General features: G+C 37.2%; 2 protein-coding genes across 2 annotated transcripts; one reads left to right on the plus strand and one right to left on the minus strand.

Annotated features, from left to right (window-relative positions):
* Positions 1 to 9,550: 9,550 nt before the first annotated feature.
* Positions 9,551 to 13,363, minus strand: LOC109081129 (prostaglandin G/H synthase 2-like). Its single transcript, XM_042746659.1, has 10 exons — positions 13,206 to 13,363; positions 12,972 to 13,088; positions 12,736 to 12,879; positions 12,436 to 12,579; positions 11,950 to 12,131; positions 11,766 to 11,849; positions 11,329 to 11,575; positions 10,898 to 11,184; positions 10,619 to 10,766; positions 9,551 to 10,459 (listed from the first exon to the last, which is right to left on the minus strand). The coding sequence occupies exons 1-10, from the start codon at positions 13,261 to 13,263 to the stop codon at positions 10,050 to 10,052; spliced, it is 1,821 nt and encodes a 606-aa protein (XP_042602593.1). The 5' UTR covers positions 13,264 to 13,363; the 3' UTR covers positions 9,551 to 10,049.
* Positions 13,364 to 16,940: 3,577 nt separating this feature from the next.
* Positions 16,941 to 20,425, plus strand: LOC122134430 (cytosolic phospholipase A2-like). The gene is made up of 2 exons (XM_042746661.1): positions 16,941 to 17,429; positions 20,073 to 20,425. Exons 1-2 carry the CDS (start codon positions 17,318 to 17,320, stop codon positions 20,261 to 20,263), a joined length of 303 nt encoding a protein of 100 aa, XP_042602595.1. The 5' UTR covers positions 16,941 to 17,317; the 3' UTR covers positions 20,264 to 20,425.
* The last annotated feature ends 4,451 nt before the right edge of the window (positions 20,426 to 24,876 follow it).

Genomic DNA, 24,876 nt, shown 5'->3' on the forward strand with positions numbered 1-24,876 from the left:
AATCAAGACCATGTAAAAAAAAAAAACATAATAGGACCCCTTTAAAGTAAAGTGGCCAGAATTCCTCAATTTCCGATAATATTCAATAATATGCCTCTATAGCAGACCCATCCTGGCTGAACTCTGTTTTACAAATCTCATCTCTACCAGGAATTTATGCGCACTAACTCACCATCTCTCTATTAGTTTTCCATTGCTCATAGATAAGCAGACAAAGATTGATGAAGTGATGGAAAAATAACCCAGAAAAGGTCAAAAGTGTAAAGAGACTTTGTTGAGCACAGGAAGGGGGTGCAGAAAATGGAGATATTACAACTGTGAAAGTGTTTTTTTTTTTTTTTTCTGTCTGGGACTAATTCAGGCTCCTCTAATAATTTCTGCATTATTGTGGTTACAACAAGAGGAAAATATGGATAACATGAACTTTTGAACCATCTATATATTTAGTGGTGTAAAATATGCATATATCATGGTTTGAAAGGACATGATGCTCCGTGGACATTATATATATATATAATGAATAAAAAATATATTTAATTCATTTGTTGTCATTGTAGAAATTAATTTCCTTGAATTTTATTCAATTTTAATTTTGTATTACATTTAGGTATTAAATTAATAATAAAATAATAAAAAGGCATTCTCTTTCACACATTCAGCTGTACATTACACACAACATACATAAAATAAAATACATAAATAAAAAAGAAAACAGCTCTTACCTTCACTACTATATACTGTAATCAGACACCACTGTGTGTCTGATCACAACAGTATATTTTCAGGCTAAACCTATGTGCGGATGTGCACGTGCAAGTATTGTGCAATCCTGCCTCAGCATGTGTGTGCTTACGAAGGGGGAGCACTATATTCACTTCTCATAAATTGTTTTCATTCATTTACTTTCATAGATTACTCATACTCATTCATAACTTTTTTTTTCTCTGTAGCCCCCTTTCTCCAACTGGAGAGAAACAATGACTCATGTAGGTTTTCCTCACAGCCACCAGGTGACAGTAAATACACAGTAACCACTTCCTGTTTGCTCCTAAACTTAAAGGGTTAATCCACCGCAAAATTAAAACTGTGTCATTAATCACTTACCCCCTTATCGTTCAAAAACCCGTAAAAGCTTTGTTTGTCTTCGGAACACAATTTAAGATATTTTGGATGAAAATCGGGAGGCTTGAGACTGTCCCATAGACTGCCAAATTAATAACGGTATCAAGGTCCAGGAAAGAAAGAAAACAAAAATAACGACTTTATTCAACAATTCCTCTCCTCTGTGTCTCTCCAAATCAGCGTAACGCCATTTTGCAAATTCTGTGTCAGACGTGCTGCGCCGATGCGCTGTTTGCTTTCAAACCAAAGCGTAAATACACGTAAAAAACTTATCCTTGTGGCGCGGCTGACACAGAAGAGCGCAAGCCGCTTGCGTACTGCTCAGATTTGCCAAAATGGCACTATGCTGATTTGGAGAGACACAGAGGAGAGGAATTGTTGAATAAAGTCATTATTTTTGTGTTCTTCATGTACAAAAAGTATTCTCGTCGTTTCATAACGTTACGGTTGAATCACTGATGGCAGATGGAGTATTCTGATTATGCTTTTCATACTTTCCTGGACCTTGACACTGTTATTTATTTGGCAGTCTATGGCACAGCCTCAAGCCTCCCTGTTTTCATCCTAAATATATTAAATTGTGTTCCGAAGATGAACGAAGCTTTTACGATTTTGGAACGACATGGGGGTAAGCGATTAATGACAAAATTTTCATTTTGGGATGGAGTATCCCTTTAAGAACATAAATAATGACACCAAAAGTAGTAATTTTTCAGTTGTTTATGACATATACTTATTAGAAAAATAAATACTGTCATTGTGTAGCTACTCACTATCATGTTGCTCCAAACTCCACAAAATCAGAGGTTAAAGTGTTAAATATGTGTATCGCTACTTTATAGGTGAGAAGACTAAGTCGGTATTCACCTGAAATTGACAGCTTGACATCAGCTCTAAATCTCCTTGGTGAGTTCATGAGAGAGCTCTCATGCGATTCGTGAAGATGGATTCTTTAGTGAATCGTTTGATCCAGTTCACAAACAACTCTGAATGATTCGTTCATGAATCAGACGATCAAGACTGCATTGCCGTGCGAATATGTGCTTATGTGATTGTGAGTCATAATTTTCCAGCTATACAATTATTCATGAAAATGCATAATCGAAATCGAAAATTTGAAGAATTACATTAAATTCACATTGCACGTGTTTTTAAAAGAAAAATTATTGCTTAAGTATTTTAAAGTAGGCTACATTAGGAGAAATTAGAATTGCTTCGCACAATGATTCACTGTGAACACAACGTGAACAGCCTTGGCTTGGCTATTTAGGCCAATTATAGGCTATAGGAACTTTAAATTAATTCAAATGCAACCTGCATTATAAAACTGACCAGAGATCTATTAAAACCAGACACTGGTTAATGAGTTTACTACATCAATGGCCATTTCAGCAACTAACCATTAAAAAGTATGATGTAAAGAAACCTCATTTGCTTGTTTTTTTTTTTTTTTTACAAGATTCACAAAGGTTCCTAAGCTTCATAAAGCAGTGTTTCGAGAGTGCTCATCACTACATTATTAGACATCCTTATGAAAGATAAGTAAAAACATTACAGTCATTACACAAAGCTATGGCTTTCGAAGGCATGGAATATTAACTTACAAGTCATACGGACCACCTTTTTGTACTTTTATGGTTCTTTTATGTCCTTTAAACATGAATACTCCTTGTGCCCATTCATGGAATGAAAAAGAGCAATTTTGGGTGAACTATTCTTGAACTATTAGTGCTTAAGGGCACAATGGTGACATCTCACGTCTCACCCTGTATGGGTTTCAAACCTACAACTTTTTAGCTTCCAGCCAAGATCATTAACCAATACCATGCATTACTATAGCATCACTGTCATGAAAGTATGACAACATTTCTAAAATGATGCACTTCAGAAACAGTTGTTGTTCACAGGTGTTTTATGCCTGATTTACCCTCTTCCACCACACCCTCAGGCCAGGGGAGACATGAGAAAATCCAGCAATTTGCTTGTCACAGCTGTCACACCTACACATCTAGAGCTGTACAATAATATTGCATCCCCAGCCCTTAATATCAATATTATGGTAAGGGCTTACTGCTATTTTTAAAACCAACTAAATGAATAGCTGAGCTAAGTAAAGAAAAGTAAATATATACTATATATATATATATATATGAGCCACGCCCAGTCACTTTCATTAGTTTATACTTAGTCTCTGATAATCTTAACATGATAAGAAAAATCTTATCACTAAATACAGCATGTCATGCTTGGATGAGAGCTGTGTGACGTAGCTTCCTGTTTATGCGTACTTGTGTTTACGTGAGCACAAATGTGTGTGTGTTGACCTTTAAGAAGTCTTCACAACATGTCAGGGTTGTTTTAGTGTTTTGTGCATATCTTTGGTTGTGTTTGCAATGATAAATAAACAAAATAAATCAAATTAGGCCAACCATTTGCTTCAACTTAAAATGTCTTCACGTCACCTGCTAAACATACTGCTATCTCTCCTTGAAGCCTCCTCAAAATATTTACATAGCCAAAATCGGGTTAGTCACCCTGTTTACATGGTGTAAACAAGAGAGATTAACTTACCTGATCATAGTTCAGTTTTACAGACATATTAAACCAAAAATGACCGACATTTTCAATTAAAGAAAAAATCTAATTAGTAGGCTAAATGAATATAACTGTATTATAAGGAGGAGAGCTAAAATTAGAAATATTTACATTCCAGAATTTGGTTCTGATAACCTCAAATGCTATGCCATTTTCCTGTATATTGTTATTTTTTTGCACTTCAACACCTGATATTTGAAGAACATGCCTGTTGTTGACATGTATTTTTACGTGGAAGCTCAAAGTAATGACTATGTTAGGACGGTATGTTAACCTGTATATAAGTGTCATGGAAACATTCCCCCTCATACAAACAGAGGAAGTATCAAGGATGCTAGAGCTATCACTGGGTCTCAAACAAACCCTTTCTGTTTCAGAGTTTCCTCTCTATGAACAAGATATTGGTTTTGTCAGAGATACAGTATGTCGGAAATCTCCCAAATTACTTGATTAAGGTATCTTTGACAATTTACAGAAGAGGGGACCAAACAGAGTGCAATTATTTTTTTTTTCCTTCAGAAATGGTCACTGAAAGGAATTTAACCTTCAGAAATTGTTGATTGTCAACCTCAGGAGGTTGAACTAAATTTTAGGGCAAATACATGTTAAAACAATGTAAAGTTGATTTTTAAGAAAGAGATGGGATTTATGTGGATTAAATGATTGGGGAAGTTCAGCATACGTCATCAGAGAAGTCTGTCGTTTTACCTAAAAATCAAGTTATGATATTTTGATTGAGAATTACAAGATCAGAAAAAGGATCATGTGCATTTATCATTTTTTTTCACACTGACTTTAAAATTCTGATATGAGATGTTGTGCTTAGGTAAGAATATCACATGTGGGTGCTAGTTTGAGACCAAATGTTGTTTTGTAGTTACAGTTACTGCATATTCCCCATAATTAATTATACTAAAACATCATTTTGTTGAGCTGTAGTTTGACAAAAGCTTGGTTGTGCTTGACAAATGCGGTCAATACAACATGCAGAACTAAGTGTATGTGTTGACCTAAAATGAATGTGACATGGTTGTTCTCCCAGTGACAAATTGATGTATGAATGGTGATTTCCTTGTCTTTGTTTTAGTTTAGAGATCAAAAATTCCAGTTTCAGGTGACTGATCACAAAACTGGAGATATGAGCCAACCGTTTGCAATTAAACAGTCACAATCAGATCTGAGTATGTGTGTGTGTTGGGGTGTGTGTATAATGGTTTGGATGAAAATCCCAGTACGTGAACATTTTAAATCCTAATTAACAGTGATTTTTTTTTTCTGTACAGTCATCTAAGGTTCTGAGCTGATCTGCCAGATCTGTTCAATTGCTCCATGAGAACAGACGGCTAACTGACTGCTAGATGGGTTTAAAAAGTCATAATTGATATAAAGGTTTAATACTGATCAGAAATAAAATAAGCAATTATGATGAAAGATTATTGTTAGACTGAAAGGAATTCACATTTTCATATTCATATCTGAATGCACTGATCATCAAAACTGTTACTATATATATTTATATGACATGAAATTAATTTTCCCAAGAAAGAGTATGAGGAAATGGAGTGTCAATGACAATGTTATCACTAATTGCAAAAGAAGCTAGACAGAAACTTATCAAGTCAAGTCATGTGGTCTTTCTTTGTAGTAATGCCTCATACCAGCCTAAAATACTAACACCTACACACACTCACTGATGCATAGACCACACACACACTTAGTCACATTACAAGTATTTTACAGGTAGTGTTTCATGCATAGAGGAAAAGAGGCCTTTGATTTTTTTATATATATATTAATTCTTGCTGTTGGAAATCGGAAGTCAGACATCAGGGTTCTTTTCAAAAGATATGCTGTTTATTTAAGACTAAATGCATTCCTTTAAAAATGGTGCATAGCAGTGGTGAAAGGTGTTTGTGACTAATCAAACAGTCATTCAGTTACAGCTGTTAAAAGACAGTATGTGCCAACAATTCAATAATTCTGTGTACTAACAAATGACATCATTTCCTTTAACATGCAAACAGACAAGTAAGACAATTCTGCCTTCACATTGTAGCCTTCTTGCAACCAAGCCATTGTGACATTTCTCTTTCATACTATTAATATATTTCTGGTGCACTTGGCTAAGAAGAATAACATTAACAATACCAGTAGAGTACCTAGATGTTGTAAAATAACAAACATTAACATCTTTAAGTTAAACCCGAGAGTCTTAATAGATTCATTAATTGTGCTACAGGCCTTTCTAATATTACTGGCATCATGTAGTTAGCCAACAACAGCTGGAAAGTAATGATGTGTGATGTGACGTAAAGTGGATGTTGATACAAATGGGAAAAGTGGTTCCTCTACTGATGTTATACAAAGACTGCCTGGTCTAAAATTAGACACCGACCAGTTGGTCTAGCAGGAAATTTTGAATGGAGAGGTCCATCAGTAGTCTTATATGGTTGTGGATGAACTTAGTGTTAAACTGGGGAGAGGGGGTCACGATGCTAATTGTCCGGATGTCATACGTAAAAAGCTACATGGACTTTATGACCAGAAAGTCTTCAAATGACTTATGGCATATGAAATCACAACTTGCATGGAAAACAGTGTTCAACTAGGAATGAAGGAAGACCTTTTTACTAAGGAACCCCTCATCTCATTCAAGGTTTTTTTTTTTTTTGGCTGGTTTTTCCCTGTCTGACTTCAATATCCTTATTCCTGCAGTTTCTGACTCAAAGTGTTAATCAGATTTCAATTGCAGTGCTATTTGAAGCTTGTTTCAGATTAACATTCTGAGTCTGAGTCATGTACTATAAGACACTTACTGAATGCCAACTTCCTGTTGTACACAACTTTGACTTCTTTAGTTGTACTAAGTTTGTAGGAAACAGGAAATTAACTGAGCAAAATACTTGTGCTAATAAAACTAAGGAAGCTTGTTTCCGGAAGCGTATAAAGACTCAATTCTGATTGTTTTCTTGTAATTCTAAGTTTACACCCAGTAATTGTGAGTTAGGAAGCTTGTTTCCAAAAAAAAAAAAAAAAAAAAAAAACAGTCAGAATTTGCAGGACATTAACTGTGAGATAAAAAAAGTCTCACTTTTGCCTTTTTCAATTTTTTCTCCATGGGTGAAACAAGCTTCATCTGGACATCAAATGTACATTATTCATCTTTCTGTAAAATTACACTGAATTCTTCTGTAAGGCACAGGTGGGCCTGTGTGGCTCAGGTTGCCTGAATAACTGAATTTTTTTTCCTTCTTCCTTCAAAGAATACAACTTCATTTATAGTTTGGGAGATAGCCATGTGCAGATACACAACCACTCTCCTATAAACACAGGCATACAGGGAAGTTCCTATTCTTTACTGTCGTTTCCATTTGTAAACAGAGATATTCCAAATTCAAAACAGCAAAAGACAAACATTATCATCTGACATGATGAGCTACATTTGTCTCTCCTTTTATGGTCTGAGAATATTTACAACAATAAATGGAGGGCCGCAGACAGTGTGGCACAGTGTAGTTTCAGTATTGATAAGTTATCGCTCTGTCATCTTGCTCCTGGCTCCTGGAATGTGTCAAATGCTGCCATGAAACACATAATGACATGTGATGACAGATTTATAGTTTTCCCCAAATATGTTTGTCTACTTTTACATTCCTTTTTGCTAAGGTGTATGCATAGCCTACTAAAATTATAATAACAAGATTAATTTCTGTCATAATTTAAAACAATTGTATTTAAGCTTTTAACATCAAAATTACAGTTTCAAAACTATTCTGATGGTACTGACTTCTGACAAGACAACAGACTTCTGTTTCTTTCCCACGCTCACCCGCAAGCGCCAGTTCAACGGTGCGTATCGACTGGCGCGGACCAGGCAGAGCAGAGTGAGTGTTTTCAAATATCATGATCACCACATATAGCCTAAAGATGACTGCATTTGGAATGATGCAAAATTTGTTTCCGAAAGCCTGAAGTAAAAATAAAGTGTCAGCTTTACTTTTGTAAACCCAGCAAATAAGTAGGCCTGTAATCACGATAATAACTGCGATATTTAACACACACACACACACACACACACACACACACACATACATATATAGGGCTGTGGAACAATTAATCGTGATTAATCGCATCAGATAAATGTTTGTGTTTACATAATATATGTGTACTGTGTCACAAATACACACACGTGCATAGATATATTTAAGAAAAAAATCTATTTCTATAAAAATCTAAATATATTTTTATATATTTAGGTGAAATTTACTAGCAATTTTTGAGTGGAAATGGTTTCTGCACAAACATTTTTTCAGTGTAATTGTATTCAATGTTAAAATGATTGTTGAACAGTGCTTTTTCCATTGAATCTATTTCTCTCTGCCAAGTTCTCACACTGGAAAGTGACCAGGGATCGAGTTCAACTGCCCCTTATTTTCATCACTTGTCAGATGGCACGTATCTCCTCTTCAGGCTCACAGCCACGCAGGCTTTCCCGGCGGCACGTCCCCTGGCCTGACAAAAAAAAAAAAAGCCTGCGTACACTATCAGTCACTGAGGAGACAGTGTGTGCTGAGGCAATGGAAACATGCGCTCTGCAATCTCCCCTTCTGGCTCACGGTGCCAATTTCATGCCAATTTATCACAGAGAAAGGAAGACTGTCTTTTAGTCCACCCGCAGAAGTGAGCTAGTTGGAGCTTATACAGTAAAGCTTTAGAAAATCAGAGCCCCTGCAGGGTCATTGATGACCAGAAGCACAAATGCAAAGTCCTAATCACTTGCACAATTACAGGGACTAATCTGACGCTTCTCGTCAAAAGCTTTACTCATGGCCCTGATTTTTGCGATGCATCTCTTTACTTTGATGTGGTCAGTGGTTCGGTTTTATGAGACCTGACATCTACAGCTGAAGAAACAATGTGAAAAGGGCTGGAGGGGGGCACTTACTAAAGCACAGAACTCTGTAAAGTATTGATTATCTCCTAAAATGTTCCTGTTTATGTTCATCATAAATAGATCATGAATATCACAAATTAAACCAAACTGTTATCCCATAGTGTTGCTGAAAATCTGCGGAAATTATCGTATTAGTCATGTTTTACACATTTTGATTTTTAATTTTACCATTATTTTTTGTTGTTTTAACATTTGCTGTTTGTAAGTGAATTTGCATTACCTGGTTGTATTATCTGGTTGTTTTATGGATATATTTTAGAAAATAATGGGCTTTATTAAGTAGGCCTGCTCTTGTAAAATTCATCTATCAATCTATTTATCTTTTGCTGTAGTGAGGTTTGTTCCAACTGATTTACAAAAAAACAGTCTTTGTGTCATTAATTGTAATAATCCAATGAGATTTTTGTATGTTTAAGGAGTCTGACAACAGCCAGTACTGAAATCTTTATTCGCTCAAATGAAATCAATTGAGAAATTATTTAAGTATAAATTCATTGTAAATAATTGCATCTGACTTGCAAATCACTTTGAATTTGGACTATGTTGTAATACACTCAAGATATTTGCATTTTTCACAGTTTGAACAAGTCAGCACCTACATTTTGTTTCTACATGTTGGCTCTAACACATTTCTGTGTGAAGATATCACTTCAAGCAATAAAACATCCCTAGACTAACAATAATATCATCTGTCATCATGAAGATTGTATTTATTGCCTTGGAATTTGTGTGAATATTTTCATTTTTATGTTTTATGTGCTCACAATTTAAACCAAATAAAATAGGATAATGTATCTTGATGGATAGTTATTACATATCTTTTTCTTTTTTTTTAATAAAAAAGGGGCATAAAGAATGCACACATAAACAAGGTAAACATTAGACTTATTGTGGTTTATTATTTAAAAAGGTCATATTTCAAGTAAAAAAAGAAAATATAAATACTTTTTTAGATAAAACAAGTGTTCACAAAGACAAAACAGTGTGTGAGATATTTCGTTAGAAAGAAAATTTTTGTTTAGTATTCTGAGATCTTGAGATGTTTCATTAGAAAGATTAAAAAGGTAGACGTAAACAAACAACACAAGTTAAACCATTTTAACATTGTAAACGACTAGAAACGTGATTCAAGTAAAATCATGACAAACTTTTCAGCATTATAGCAGTGCTAAAATCTGTAGTCTAATGTAAACATTTTTTTACAATACATACTATGTACATATTTAATAAATAGTTAAAAATAAAGCATCAGATTTGTACAAAAACTATTCAAAACTACAAAAATATGAATTGACAGATAATTTTCTCAGTACGATAAATTAAATAAATAACCTATAAATAAATAAATAATACATAACTTTCTTACAGATTACATCTATCAGAGTTCAGATGTCCGTTCTTTCAGTAAAACTGTTGGGTTGACATTTTGATCCGAGTGGGAAGTACTTGCATTAATGGTGGTTGGTACTGAATCTTTTACATTAGGCACATAGAAGGACGCCATAGGGCAGGGCCCTTTCACATTATTGCAAACCAATTTCTGCAGAGAGGCAGTATTGACAATCTCAAAGCCCACTTTCCCACCAAAGGTGCTCGGTTTCCAGTACTCGGGGGAACAGATGGGATTTCCCATAAGTCCTTTGAGGGAGTAGGGGGCACCCATTTCCACCATGGTCTCCCCAAAGATGGCGTTGAGCCTGGGCTTCTCAACCAGCAGCCCAGCATAAAGCTCCACAGCATCCACATCCCCATACATCTCTTCAAGTTCAGCAGCCATCTCCTTTTCTCCTAAAACATAATACAAGCCCAGTCAACTCAGATTGTTGAAAACAGAAAATCTGCAGGGTATGCTTTTAAAATACTGGTGGACTTAGGTAAAGTTTACATGTGATATTGTAGAAAACATCCATGTTCAGACCTGATAAATGGAAATATGTTAACCCTCACCTGTCATTTCTTCAAAGGATTTGTATGGCTTCATGTTGAAGCGTTTCCTGTAGGCATTGATAGATTGGTAGCGCATTTGCCTGCTGTCTTCAATTGACTTCATGGCCACCTTTAACACAGCTGGTGCAACATTACGCCCTCCAGCCACCTGAAGTAAAAGACAAGATTTATAATTCACCAAACCCTCACCAAGGGCGGTACCTTGCAACAGTATCCACAACAGGCTAATGCAAAACAAGTCAAACCAAACGTATTTTTCTTGTCTTAGAAAACGCTTACCCTTCCAGCAATTTGTTTGGTGAAGGACTCAACCAAGCTGTTGACGCCATAGTCTGTCAGTATAGATGTGTTGAAGAGAAACTGCTTATAATTGTAGACTTCATCCTGGATGTGAAATTCATCAGGCATAAGGGGGTGCCAGTGGTAAAGAGTGTTGAACTCAGAAGAGATCCTGTTCTGGTACTGGAAACGCTCGTTGAAGAGAAGTTCAGGATCAAACTTGAGCTTAAAGTGGTATCCACTGAGATGTTGCACATAATCTTCAATGACAATTTTGATCGTCTCGCCTATAGATTCAGAATATACAAAGGTTAGAACCATGAGAGTTCTTGTAATTGTATTTTGAGGTACAACTATTAATCCATGCATGAACCCATTCTGGTTCTCCACTTGTAACCAATCTAAATTTCATTTTGCTACGGGACACTCACCAATAAGGATAAGCCGTGCGGTCTGAAACAGCCTCTCGTCATCCCAGTCAGGATGCTCCTGCTTTAGTATATCACACACTCGGTTGTGTTCACGCAGCCAGATGGTGGCATACATCATGAGTCCGGGAACCAGTCCAAAGGCTTCGTGACCAACGGCAAAGCGACGAGACTCAGGTATGTGAGGAGGGTAGTGCATGGCTACTTGAACCTCAGTGACTGTCGGAGGATAAACCTCACCATCTAGAACCTGGTTAAGGCAATGAACATGAACTTTCAGACAAGTGTGCTTGCAATATGAAAGAGGAACATGAAAAATCAGTAAGTAATAAGGCAGTAAAAATAGCAAAGTTGCCTAATGGGAAGGGAGGATGAGTTAACTTGCAGTTCAGTGAACTGGAGGTTATTTTAGTTAATTTTGGGGTGGAGAAATTCCTTACCTGATATCTCATCTTGCCATCCTTGAAAAGTCTCAGCTTGTGTTGGCGTTCAAGGTCCTGTCCGTATATGTGTCCCAAGTCAACCTAAAAACATCAGGCAGTCAGTCAGATGCTACAGTGAATGTGAAAGGACCGTTAACAAGTTGATGTCACTTACAAAATGTCCTATCTATGAGATACACACCCCGTGATTCAGATTACTTGTGAAGGCTGGACCTTTCTTCATGTCTGTTTTGAAGAACTGGTGTGTAAAATGTTGGGCAAAGAAAGCGAACATAAGACTGGTGCGTTGAGGGTCTGGGATGAACTTCCTCCTGATAAGCAGCTTCTCAGCCAGAAGCTTCACGTCTGGCAGCTCTTTCTTTCCTGGTAAAACGAAAGAAAATTTCATCAAAAGTTAAAGACATTTAACTCTCCAATTATGAGTGTTAAACACCAACCCAAATCTGTTGCAATAAACCAGGAGTTTAAGCATTCTGTGCCTCAATGACTTAATGGAGATGAATCTCTCAGCAATAAGAACATCTTATATTTATAAGCTTTTTTCGTCCACACACCCAAGGCATGCAAGCAGGCAGGTTGCGTCCGCAAGCTTCCTGTCTAGCTATGATGCCAGAAATCTGAATGGTAAGAAATGTGAGAAAACAGGTCTGAGAACAAAGAGGCTCACCTGCGACTCCCATTGGTGTTGGGCAATCGTGCGGGACAGGAGGCAGTGTGCGAGTGTAGTAGGAGAGATTTGAGTAGGCTTCCCAGCTTTTGTAACCATAGTCAGCATTGAATATAGGGGGGCTATCAATCAGATGGGCACGAGCTGGTTTAGGAGGAAAAAAAAATTTAAGTCATAAGTTATAATTTACATTATTGCTGTAAAGAGACTTTTAAAGTTACATTTTTAAATAAAATTATTTAAAAGCGTATGAGTTAATAATATTTCAGGAAAGAAAAGCAACCGCCTATAACAACTTACATGTTAGCACGTATCTCATTATGCCGTTTCTCAAAAACGACACATTGTTGACAATATTCCACAAGCTTTTGAAGTGTGTGAGAATATAATGCACCGTGTTGGGAGAAGGCTTCAGAGAAACTTTCACCCATGTGAGAAACTCAGCTGTAAAAACAACATCAAAGTAAAAGGTTAGTCAGGTATTGACAGAGAACAGCAAGCTAATTCTTTTCCATTAGTATACAGTTTACACTTACGTGTTGTGCAGTTTTGACCGTAATATCCAGTGCGTGTACAGTCACACTCATACGAGTCTGAGCCCAATGCCGTACAGACACCTCGATTCTGACATGGCTGAGAGCAACAGGGGTTGGCTGCATTACCAAAAATATAGATTTTTTTTTAGACAGCTTTATTTACATAATTTTGATAATACTAAAGAATCTAAATAGATGTGAATACGAAAACGTATAAATGATGATATGACTTACCTCCTTGGCAAACCATGAACCCCAGGTGCAAAAGAATAAATAATACCAAACTATTCATTCCAGTGGCGTATAGTAGATGTATTGGGTCGTTCCTCGCCAGTTCAGATCAGAGAATGAATTAACTTTCGAGTAAGAGAGGCGCACTTATAAGAGCAGCGGAGTGACGCAACACGCTCGACTCTCGCTTGAAATGAGTTCCAACATGACTCATCTTTCTCGCGTCTAAGCAGTGCAAGAGGATAGACAATGATATAATCGTTTGTTAATATAAGGCACCTACTGATTATCGGATGTCATAAACTAGCCTAATATCCCGAAGGCTGTCAGAAGATAAGATAATAGACTCATAGTTTATTTAGGCTATGTCTTGTCATTGTATTATTTTTGTCACTTACCAATAGGAAGCAAAAGAAAATTGTTTCTAATAAACTATAGGCTAATAATAATAATAATAATACTTTGATACACCCTCTGCTAAGTGATCACATTATTGATTGGTTTTGCCTACGGATTTTTTCTCCGGATCAAACAGAAAATATATTGTAAAAAAAAAAAAAAAAAAAAAATATATATATATATATATATATATATATATATATATATATATATATATATTAATTCAAGTCAATTTTCTTTCTATTTTTGTGTGTACACTTTTTTATTACTTCTTAAAACACAAAAGCAATACTGTTTAATGATAAGTAAGCAATACTATTTTAAACATTCAATCCATAATAAATAATCATGCATCATTTAATGCAATAAAAATATTTGAAACCAACATGAATACACAATTACATTTATATAAACGTAAAATATGTGCTTTAAACGAGCCTTTTTAAAGATTAGATTTTTTTTTTGTCATTAATCTTTTATCATCCTCGTTTTTTGCGAACACCTGTTCAAGTTCATATTGCATAAGGAGCTGCCACCTTGTGGCAGAAATGAATGCCTCACCCGTACAGTAGGCCCGCTATCAAGACAAACCTGTTTACTTCATCTCTGTTGACTGTTACCTCTGGAAAACGTCAATCTTTCGTTATGACTGTTAAACATAAAGAAAAACATTTTAAACATATAGAAAAAAAGACACTTGCCTCTGTACCTTTTTTAATCCGTATAATAAAGCATTATAGTGCTTTATAATAGTGCTTTTTATAGCCCGCATAACATATTTACTCTAGAGTCAAGTAAAGTGTAATCTGTCAGCAATATGAAAAGCAATGCACACAAAGCAGGACAAGGGATTAATGATAGTCTGAGAAGCTCACTCTCTGCATTGAAGACGACTGTTTTTTTCCCCCCTAGATTTCTGCCTTGGTGTGCACCTCAGCCCAGGGTAAGATGAAGGATAATTACTCAAGTCTGTTAGTTGTTTACTGCAGGTAAGCATTCGTTCATATAGCATCACGTCACGTGAAAATAGCGGTGCGAAGCTCAGGGGAAACATCAGCTCTGTAAGTGTAACCTACTGACAGTCTAAGGGCAACTGCATGTTTTAAAAAGTTTCCATTTGTTTCAGAATACGCTTTTTAAATGTAAAAAGCACATCTCCGTTCATAGGACTTTGAAGTTCAACTACAGGACAGCTGCAGCCTGCCGGCCTTTTGTGATAGATAGGCCATATAACGGCACTGTTGACAGATGATCGATCTGTATCAAATCTTCAGTCTTGAGAACTGCCCTTCTTCAATTAGCTACATTAATCTTTTCTTAGCAAAATCAGAATTTTGATCATGTGTGAGATCTGAATACCACTCATTCATTGACTGCTTCCTCCACTGGTCATGAAGTCTCATATTTGGAATTAGACTGATTCTGGTTTACTGTGATGATGTTCTTTGTCACAGCCTTTGTTCTTGTGAGCCAGAGGGGTGTGTTGCATGACAGACAGAACAGTACATGTTTGATGCAGATGTCACCACACTGTCATGCACATAGAAACACCTAATAAAATCAAACAGCAGAAAGCCAAGACATGCATGACATAATACAAAACGAAAATGGACAGTTGAGTTGTGCTGCTGATGCAGAAGTCCCTCGAACAGCTCAGATTTCTACATAACTTGAGGAAAGTCATCTTCTACCAGATAAGAAATTTGGCAACATCAAGTAGCTGTGAAAAAAATAAATAAATATTTGAGCATTAAAGCTTTTAATGAAATAGCTTTAATGGTTTTGTTTTTTGAATGGCTTCAGGCTCCCTTCATTATCAAGTTTCTGTTTTCTTTGGCACATTTTTTATGCCTTTACTGATTCAGTATTGGCTCAATGTGAAAATGGACATAATTCAAATCTAAAGAGGAAATGTTAGTTAAGACATGTCAGAACTCATAGGGCTTGTGCATTACAGGATGATTTCATAATCAGTCAGTGACTAAATAAATGAACCTTAGGCGGGAAATAACAAAAGTGAAACTTCTTTGAGTGGGCTATCTTCTTACAACCCTGACATGGGAGACAGCACAGTCTAGGCTGAAGGTCTCAAGGAGATCACTACTTAAATACCCTAGTAAGGGGAGTAGTCACCAAGCTGGAGCACAGCTATTCTCGAATAGTAGTTCCCTTGGATAAGGCTGAAGATTGCCCAGACCACGAGAGTGGGCCATCTATTAAAACTCAAACAGGGGAGACAGCACAGTCTAGGGGAGGGGCTCTTGGAGACAACTATTTAAATACCCTAACAAGAGGAGCAGTCACTGAGCTGGAACGCAGGGATCCTTGAAAAGCAGATTCCTAGGCAAGGATTCAGTGCTTACTTGAGAGAGAGCTTGTGCCAAGGGAATCCCAACCTAGTCATAGAAGCCAGGCTATAACACAGCTGCCCTTAGAACACCAGAGCAAAGTAAGCTTGAGCTGGAGCATAACTATACACAGACAGCTACACTCTGAGCAGGGGCAGATCATTTAAATCCCTAAAGGGGGGAACAGTCTACTCAGCCCAAACTTAATATGCCGGATTCATAGGGACCACCCAATAAAAATACCCAGAGACCTGGGGAGGCAGGCTCCTAAACCCATCTGGCTGAACAAAGGAAGGGACATTCCCCTCATAATCAAGCTTGTAATACAGCGGTCCTCAACTATGTTCCAAACTACGTTATGTACCAATATCCCAAAAGAGAGCCTCTCCACTAGAAGATGCAGCGCAAGCTCCCTAGAAGGGGAACTTTAATTTCTTTTTGACTGAAGAAAGAAAGACATGAACATCTTGGATGACATGGGGGTGAGGAAACTATCAGGAAATTGTTATTCTGCAAGTGAACTAATCCTTTAAATGGAATGAGACCGATCACTTAGTCAATACAGTTACATTGAAGTTAGAAATGTTAGCATAGAAACGTTAAGTTAAAATTTATTTTAATTAAAAATGTAAAAAAGTGTGGAAAAAAGGAAAAGAATGCATGTATAAATCATTCATAATCAGATCTATAACTGACTTTCCAAGGGCATGCAGAAGTGACGTAATTTAACTTCACATTAAAACATTTTGATTACTTTTGAATTAACTTTAGACAAGTTTTGTATTTTCCGTAACTCTGCAATGATCTGAATGCAGCATAAATTACTGAAATCCAAGAAAATTAATCCTAGATCGTTTGAGGACACTCTTTGCAGAAAATAATAATGATTTTTTTTTTTTTTTTAACTCACTATCCCATTGTTAGTATTTTGGTAGCATTCTACTTTGTTACTAATATTTGTGTTTACTTGCATGCAGGTTCCAGTGATTGCATTATCAAATAAATGCTCACAGGTACATGTCAACTTTGTACTCCCACCCACAGTTTCCCACTTCCCACTTCCCACAAGTGTCCGGAGCAGATCAACCAGGAGCTAATGAATCGTGTGAACAGTAACCCTCTATGATGAGTACTTCCTAAACACATCACTAACTACGTACATGCCCTGTGGAGCAAGAAGGCGATAGGGCAGCCTGTTACCTTTACAGATATCTTCAGGATGTTGATAGGCGAGACACTCATTCCCTCTGTACGTATCTGATGTTTTGAGGGGGTTCCTTTGTTCTTGCATTCCACTTATTCAGAAATACACAATGCTCATCTGGCGATACAAAGGCTCCATTTCTCCTTCTGCTTTCTCAATAGAGGATGGACACCAAGTTGAGTGAGTTGCAGGAAAAGACAAATGAAGCTCAGGCTCCTCTACCCTTGTTCGCCTGCTTGCATGTAAAACCAGATGTCTCTGAGCTTAAGTTTGCAGGTAAAAGGGGTTTACTTTTCTGTGCTTTTTTAAACTCTATTGATCAATTAAATAAGGGATTTTCTTAATGCAAATTCTTCATCGCTAATCATATTATAACAATTTTAACATGTATTTTAAAATTTCTTATTTAGTATCTGTTTGCATATTTGTGTCAAAATGTCTGCGATTATAATTTCAAGGATGGGTTATTATTTTCTTTATGATGTCAAAAATCCATTTCCATTATGCCAACTAATTGTGTAGGGTAATACTATACCTTGGAAATATACAAAGACCATTATCAGCTACATTGTTGTTAGTGTGCTTACTGAATGAATGAAGGGGGATGCCATTTATAGTACTGTAGTCTGACTTGTTGAACTGCCTGGGGAGAACCCAACTGCGTCAGCAAATTAGCATAAGAATGTGAGTAAGTATGTAAAATGTTTTTTAGTTCAAAGAATACTTGTATTGTTCTTCTAAAGCTCCAAGAAAGCCCTGAAGTGCCAAACATTTTAGTTGTTTAAAGGTTTGTCTGTAAGTCTGTAATTGAATATAGACCAGAGACATTCTCCTAATCTTGTTGCAAATGACTGAACAGGCCATGCCTCGTGAGCTGTTGCCAGCTCTTTCTGGTTTGAGAAGTAAAGAATGGAAAAATGTTCTATAGACCTTAAGTAAATAAATTCATCTTAACTAAGAACAGATTTACATCACAAGTAAGTCAATTTTAATGCTCATGGCTGTTTTAACAGAACATAAATAGACCACTTTATTATTAGCAGTTTTTTTCAGACATCACATCTATCACAGGTATTTTGTTTTTGGTATATGCATGCATCAGTGCAGCTGGTATAAATCAGTCCCTCCAAGATTTTGCGATTCTGCGAACCCTGAATTTATCGCAAAATCAAGCAAACTGCAATTTTCGCAAGAGCTCGCAAATTTTCTTAATTGCCGCAGGTTTTCAGCAGTTTTTGGGCTTCCCAAATCTCCCATGACACCATCGCAACACGCATTCAGACATAGAAAGGTTGTTTCCCAGTTCCAAAATTGGAATGAACAGCCTTATGTTCTCATTATGAACGATTTACAAGAGTTACATTGGACAAACGAACCAAAAGCAGAAACGAATCCATGCTACTCGTTTGGCCTACACAGCGCAGACCTTTATCTGCTCGGGCTGGAGCCACGGGCTGATCTCGATCACATGACACTGTTATACACAGTGTTGGGAGATACAGTGAAGAAAGTATTCCAATTCACTGCAGAATCATTAACGTCTCTGTGAAATCTTGTGAGAAGCATTCAAATTCGGGGGAACTTTTCCCAGTACTTCAAAGCTTTAAGTATTACCGAATTTAAGTATTGCCCCCATTTATGAAACTAAATGTTTCACGATGTAGGAAAGCAAACACTTATTTAAAAATAAAAAAGACATTAAATTACCACTAGTAGATGGCTGCAGAGAAGTACTTATATAGGCTTATTAGCCATTTCCACTCCCTAATATATATATTTTTTGTATTTATTAAATTATATTTAGACATTACGAATAACAGCAATAAAAGTTAATTTTATCTGCATCTCAACTACTTAGACAGCACAAGTACATCTGTAAAACTTCTGCTAAAGATCTGGGAAAAATCTGCTGTGTAATCTGATAAACATCTCAGAAGTAGTTTTACATGCATTCTATAAATGCCTATTTGACATCTGACAGGAAACATCTTAGAGACGTGTTGCAGATGTGCATGCAATCTTAAAAATACATCTTGCATACGTAAATGCAGACATCAAATAGACATCTCCGAGATGTGCAATTGGGGTGAGTGCTTTACTGTCAGGTGTTGGTGCCACCTTCTGTAGAATTTAATGGCACTAGTGCTGGTGTCCTCAAATGTTAGTCTGGAGCCCTACAATGGTTCTCGAAGTCAGAAAAGTCATTACAGTGTTAGAAGAATGTTGTCTGTGGTATATTTCCACTGCAAAACAACAAGAAATGCAAATTTTGAGAAAAGCCGCAGCAAAATCAGTCATTTTAGGCTGCCAAAATCTGAAAAAAGTTCCGGGAAATCCTAGAGGGACTGATAAATGCAGCTGAATGAATGCAACTATTCATACACTGAGACACTCAAGGGAATCACCCTCACCTCACGTGTCATTGAGGTACAAAAATAATGCTAGGAGAGAGAAAGACATCCGAACCACTCCTACATCCACAATAGACTAAAACTGTGGTAACTGTCAATACCTCAAACTTTGATTAATAATTTTTGTCAGAAAAAGCATCAGTCGATTTTCTTCAGGTCCTCTCATACAAAATAGCTTGTTTTGAGCATTTCATTTAGTTGATTCATGCATCTGCCTTCGTCAAAAGTGACATGCATTATCAACATTCTCAGGAAGCTATAACCTTAAACACTGCTTTCGCACATTGCCAGAAACTATTTGAAATATGCAATTTGTCATTATGTTTCTTGGAACTTAGTGCTGGTCTGTTGTCCAAAATTATAATTCACATATATAGAATTAGACCTCCTTTTATGTGTGTAATTGTTATTGTTTATTTGTTGTCATGGGCATGTTTTGCAGATTTCTGTTGGTTGTGGATATATTTCTATTGTGGTTGTGTTTTGATTGGTGTGTTTTAACTGACAGATTGGGTGGAGTGCAGTCCGTATGAGATCGGAATGGCTAAATATGGAACCTTCATGACCCCCAACCTTTTTGGAAGCAAGTTCTTCAGGGGTAACATGGTCAAGAAACATGAAGAGAACCCTCTTCACTTCCTTATGGGTACAGAGTCTTTGTTTTCTGGATTTCTCTTAGTAGTAAGCAGAGAATCATGAGAAGAAAGTGTTCTTATGGAAATAGTGACACCATATAGTTGGAATCTTCACAGTCAGAGTAAAATATCACCTGATTTAAGGGTGTTGGTTCAGTCATTTGCAATAATCTCATCCTTACTGTATTGCAATGCAAGAAAAATTTGTGTTGTAATTCAGTGACACACACTCAAAATGTATGACGGTAACTGTGACCGTAAAGAAACATTCTTTGAAAGGTGTACTGCCTAGATAAAGTTTCACAGCAGATTTAAAGTTTATTTTTACAACACTGACGTGAAGATCTGCAATTTTATTTGTTTTCTCCTGTTTTAGACTCTATATAACCTTTAACAAAAAGTCTCATTTCACAATTTCATAACCTTGAAGAATAAAGACAAATATTAAATAGATTTTAAAATAAAGACTAGATCATATTTCATCCTAAATACGAACAAGAAATTGTTTTGAAAAAAATTAAAAATGTAGCCTATTCTTAGGACCATTATAATTTTTGTATTTGTTTATTGTTATATATATTTTTATAGTATCATTATGATTTATTATTATTATTAATTCAGTCAAGTACATTTGTAATGCTATTTTTTTTTTTGTTTTAGTTCCGTCACGTTATTCTCTATCTTCTATTTTTTTATTGTTGAAATCTATATTATACACCATCATTTTCGTTTCTATAACGTGTGAATATATCCTCTATCGTATTCTACAACAAAAACAATCAGAACGCCTTGTTATCACTAGTTTTATTTTGATTTCCCGAGTCCGCTAGTAGCTTATAGCCCGTTAGCATCACCAGCGTGGTTGTCGCTAAACCCGCGTGCATCGCTAATACTCTATTCACACACATTACAATTGCTTTACTCACTGTTACTTGCTTTAATGGCGGATGTTTGTCTTCCTTTGAGTGCAGGTGACGACACGTTCGAGCTGCATTCGGTGCAGCTCGAGCTGGAGGCCGTGGAGAAGCAGATTCGGGTCCTGGAGCAGAGGCAGTCCCAGCTGAGAGAGCGGAGAGCCGCGCTGGAGACCTCCCGGGCTGACGCTCACAAGTCCAGGGTAAGTATACAGCGCGCTGCTAACAGTCCCACCACCTCCACCCCGTGTGTTTCTCTGCACAGGACCGGTGCACCCAGGACGCGATCTGCCCAGATGTCCTTCACGCCGGCGCCGGGACAACCACGGACCCTGGGTGCATCCGCAGCGGAGGACGCGAGCCAGGCCCCGGGCGACGACCTCTCCCCCTCCGGTCTTCGAGATCTCCACACGGAACCGCTTCTCTCCCCTCCGCGAGACGGAACGCGACGCTGTGATCGTCGGAGACTCCATCGTCCGACACGTCCGTGCTACGTTAGCCGAAGGTAAAGTGCACACTCACTGTCTCCCTGGTGCTCGTGTTCTCGATGTTTCTGCGCAGATACCCGCGATCCTGAAGGCCGACGAGAGCCCCAGAGCGGTCGTGCTTCACGCCGGGGTTAACGACACCACGTCAGACGGAGACCCTGAAGAGGGACTTCAGGAGCCTGATCGAGACGGTTCGCAGCACGACGCCCGCGGCGACGATCATCGTGTCAGGACCGCTGCCCACGTATCGACGAGGACACGAAAGGTTCAGTAGACTTTTTGCTTTAAATGAATGGTTGTTGTCGTGGTGTTAAGTAGAGTTTTTGCTCTTTGTTAATAATTGGAATCTTTTCTGGGAGCGACCTAGGCTTTTTCGCACTGATGGCCTGCACCCCAGCAGAGTCGGAGCGGAGCTGCTCTCGGACAACATCTCCAGGACTCTACGCTCCATTTGACTAGTAAGCCAATTCTCAAATAACTGCTATGATGGCTTTTGTTCTACCCACTTAAATAGAAGTACTTGCGCTGTCCAATCTATTAAGACTGTGTCTGTTCCCCGAATAGTGAGGTCAAAATATAAATTTAATGTAGGATCTAGAAAAAATCTTATCGTGATTAAACCTGAAAAACGTAAAATAAATGAACAAAAAAATTTTTAAAGTTTGGGCTCATAAACATTAGATCACTTACACCCAAAGCAGTTATTGTAAATGAAATGTTCACAGATAATAGTTTTGATGTACTCTGCTTGACTGAAACCTGGCTAAAACCAAATGATTATATTGGTCTAAATGAGTCTACTCCATCAAACTACTGTTATAAACATGAGCCCCGTCAGACTGGTCGTGGGGGAGGTGTTGCAACAATATATAGTGATATTCTTAGTGTTACCCAGAAAACAGGATACAGGTTTAAATCATTTGAAATACTTATGCTTAATGTTACACTGTCAGATATGCAAAATAAATCTATCGTATCTCTTTCTCTGGCTACTGTGTATAGACCACCAGGGCCATATACAGAATTCCTAAAAGAATTTGGAGATTTCCTCTCAGACCTGTTGGTTACCGCTGATAAAGCGCTAATTTTCGGAGATTTTAACATTCATATTGATAATACAAATGATGCATTAGGACTTGCGTTTACTAACTTATTAAACTGTTTTTGGAGTAAAGCAAAATGTCACAGGGCCCACTCATCGTTTTAATCATACGCTAGACTTAATTATATCGCATGGAATCGATATTACTGACATAGATATCGTACCTCAAAGTGATGATGTTACTGACCATTTCCTTGTATCTTGCATTCTGCGTATTAATAATAATAACTATATAGCTTCGCGTTATCGTCCGGGCAGAACTATTGTTCCAGCCACCAAAGACCGATTCGCAAATAACCTGCCTGATTTATCTCAACTGCTCTGTGTACCCATAAATACACATGAACTAGACAAAATGACTGGCAATATGGGCACTATCTTCTCTAATACATTAGAAGCTGTTGCCCCCATCAAATTGAAAAAGGTTAGAGAAAAACGTACTGTGCCATGGTACAACAGTAATACCCACGCTCTCAAGAAAGAAACTCGTAGTCTTGAGCGCAAATGGAGAAAAACTAACTTGGAAGTTTTTAGAATTGTGTGGAAAAACAGTATGTCCAGCTATAGACAGGCTCTAAAAACTGCCAGGGCCGAGCATATCCACAAACTCATAGAAAACAACCAAAACAACCCAAGGTTTTTATTTAGCACAGTGGCTAGATTAACAAATAACCAGACGCCACCCGATCTAAATATTCCCTCACAGTTAAATAGTAATGACTTTATGAATTTCTTCACTGATAAAATAGATAACATCAGAAATACGATAACAAATGTAGATTCTACAGCGTCTAATACTTTAGGTTTATCTATCGCACCCAAAGATAAACTGCAGTGCTTTACAACTATAGGACAGGAAGAGCTAAATAAACTTATCTCTGCATCTAAACCAACAACATGTTTATTAGATCCTGTACCCACTAAATTACTGAAAGAGTTGTTACCTGTAGCAGAAAAAAACCGCTTCTCAATATTATTAACTCGTCGTTATCTTTAGGTCACGTCCCACAACCATTCAAGCTGGCGGCTATTAAGCCTCTTATTAAGAAACCACAACTAGATCCTAGTGAACTGGCAAATTACAGACCCATTTCAAATCTTCCATTTATGTCTAAAATTTTAGAAAAAGTTGTGTCTGCTCAATTGTGCTCCTACCTGCAAAAAAATGATCTCTATGAAGAATTTCAGTCGGGTTTCAGGCCCCATCATAGCACAGAAACTGCACTTGTTAAAATTACAAATGACTTGCTTCTTGCGTCAGACCAAGGCTGCATCTCATTGCTAGTTTTACTTGATCTTAGTGCTGCGTTTGACACCATAGATCACGACATACTCATAGATAGATTACAAAACTTTACAGGTATCCAAGGGCAGGCTTTAAGATGGTTTAGATCCTACCTGTCCGATCGCTACCACTTTGTTTATCTAAATGGGGAGTCATCTCATTTATCACCAGTAAAATATGGAGTGCCACAAGGATCTGTCCTAGGTCCTCTGCTATTTTCAATATACATGTTGCCCCTTGGTAATATCATTAGAAAATACGGGATTAGTTTCCACTGTTATGCTGATGATACTCAACTATATATCTCAACAAGAAGACAGGTGAAACTTCTAAATTATCTAAGCTAACAGAGTGTGTTAAAAATGTAAAAGATTGGATGACCAATAATTTTCTCCTATTAAATTCAGATAAGACAGAGATATTACTTATTGGACCAGAAAACATTACACAGAATCTCGTAGATTACAATTTGCAACTGGTAGGTTGTTATTTTTATTTCTTTGTTGTATTATATCTGGGTGTTATATTAGACAGTAACTTGTCTTTTGAAAATCATATTTCCCATGTTACAAAAACAGCATTCTTCCATCTTAGAAACATTGCCAAGCTACGAAACATGTTACCTGTTCCTGATGCAGAAAAGCTAGTTCATGCATTCATGACCTCTAGACTGGACTATTGTAATGCACTGCTAGGTGGTTGTCCTGCATCCTCAATAAACAAGCTACAGGTAGTCCAAAATGCAGCGGCTAGAGTCCTTACCAGGTCAAGAAAATATGATCATATTACCCCAATACTACAGTCTCTGCACTGGCTACCTATTAAGTTCCGTATCAGTTACAAAATATTATTACTTACTTATAAGGCCCTTAATGGCTTAGCTCCTGC

This window comes from Cyprinus carpio, chromosome B20 (assembly GCF_018340385.1).
Source record: "Cyprinus carpio isolate SPL01 chromosome B20, ASM1834038v1, whole genome shotgun sequence".
In the NCBI taxonomy this organism is placed as follows: Eukaryota; Metazoa; Chordata; class Actinopteri; order Cypriniformes; family Cyprinidae; genus Cyprinus; species Cyprinus carpio.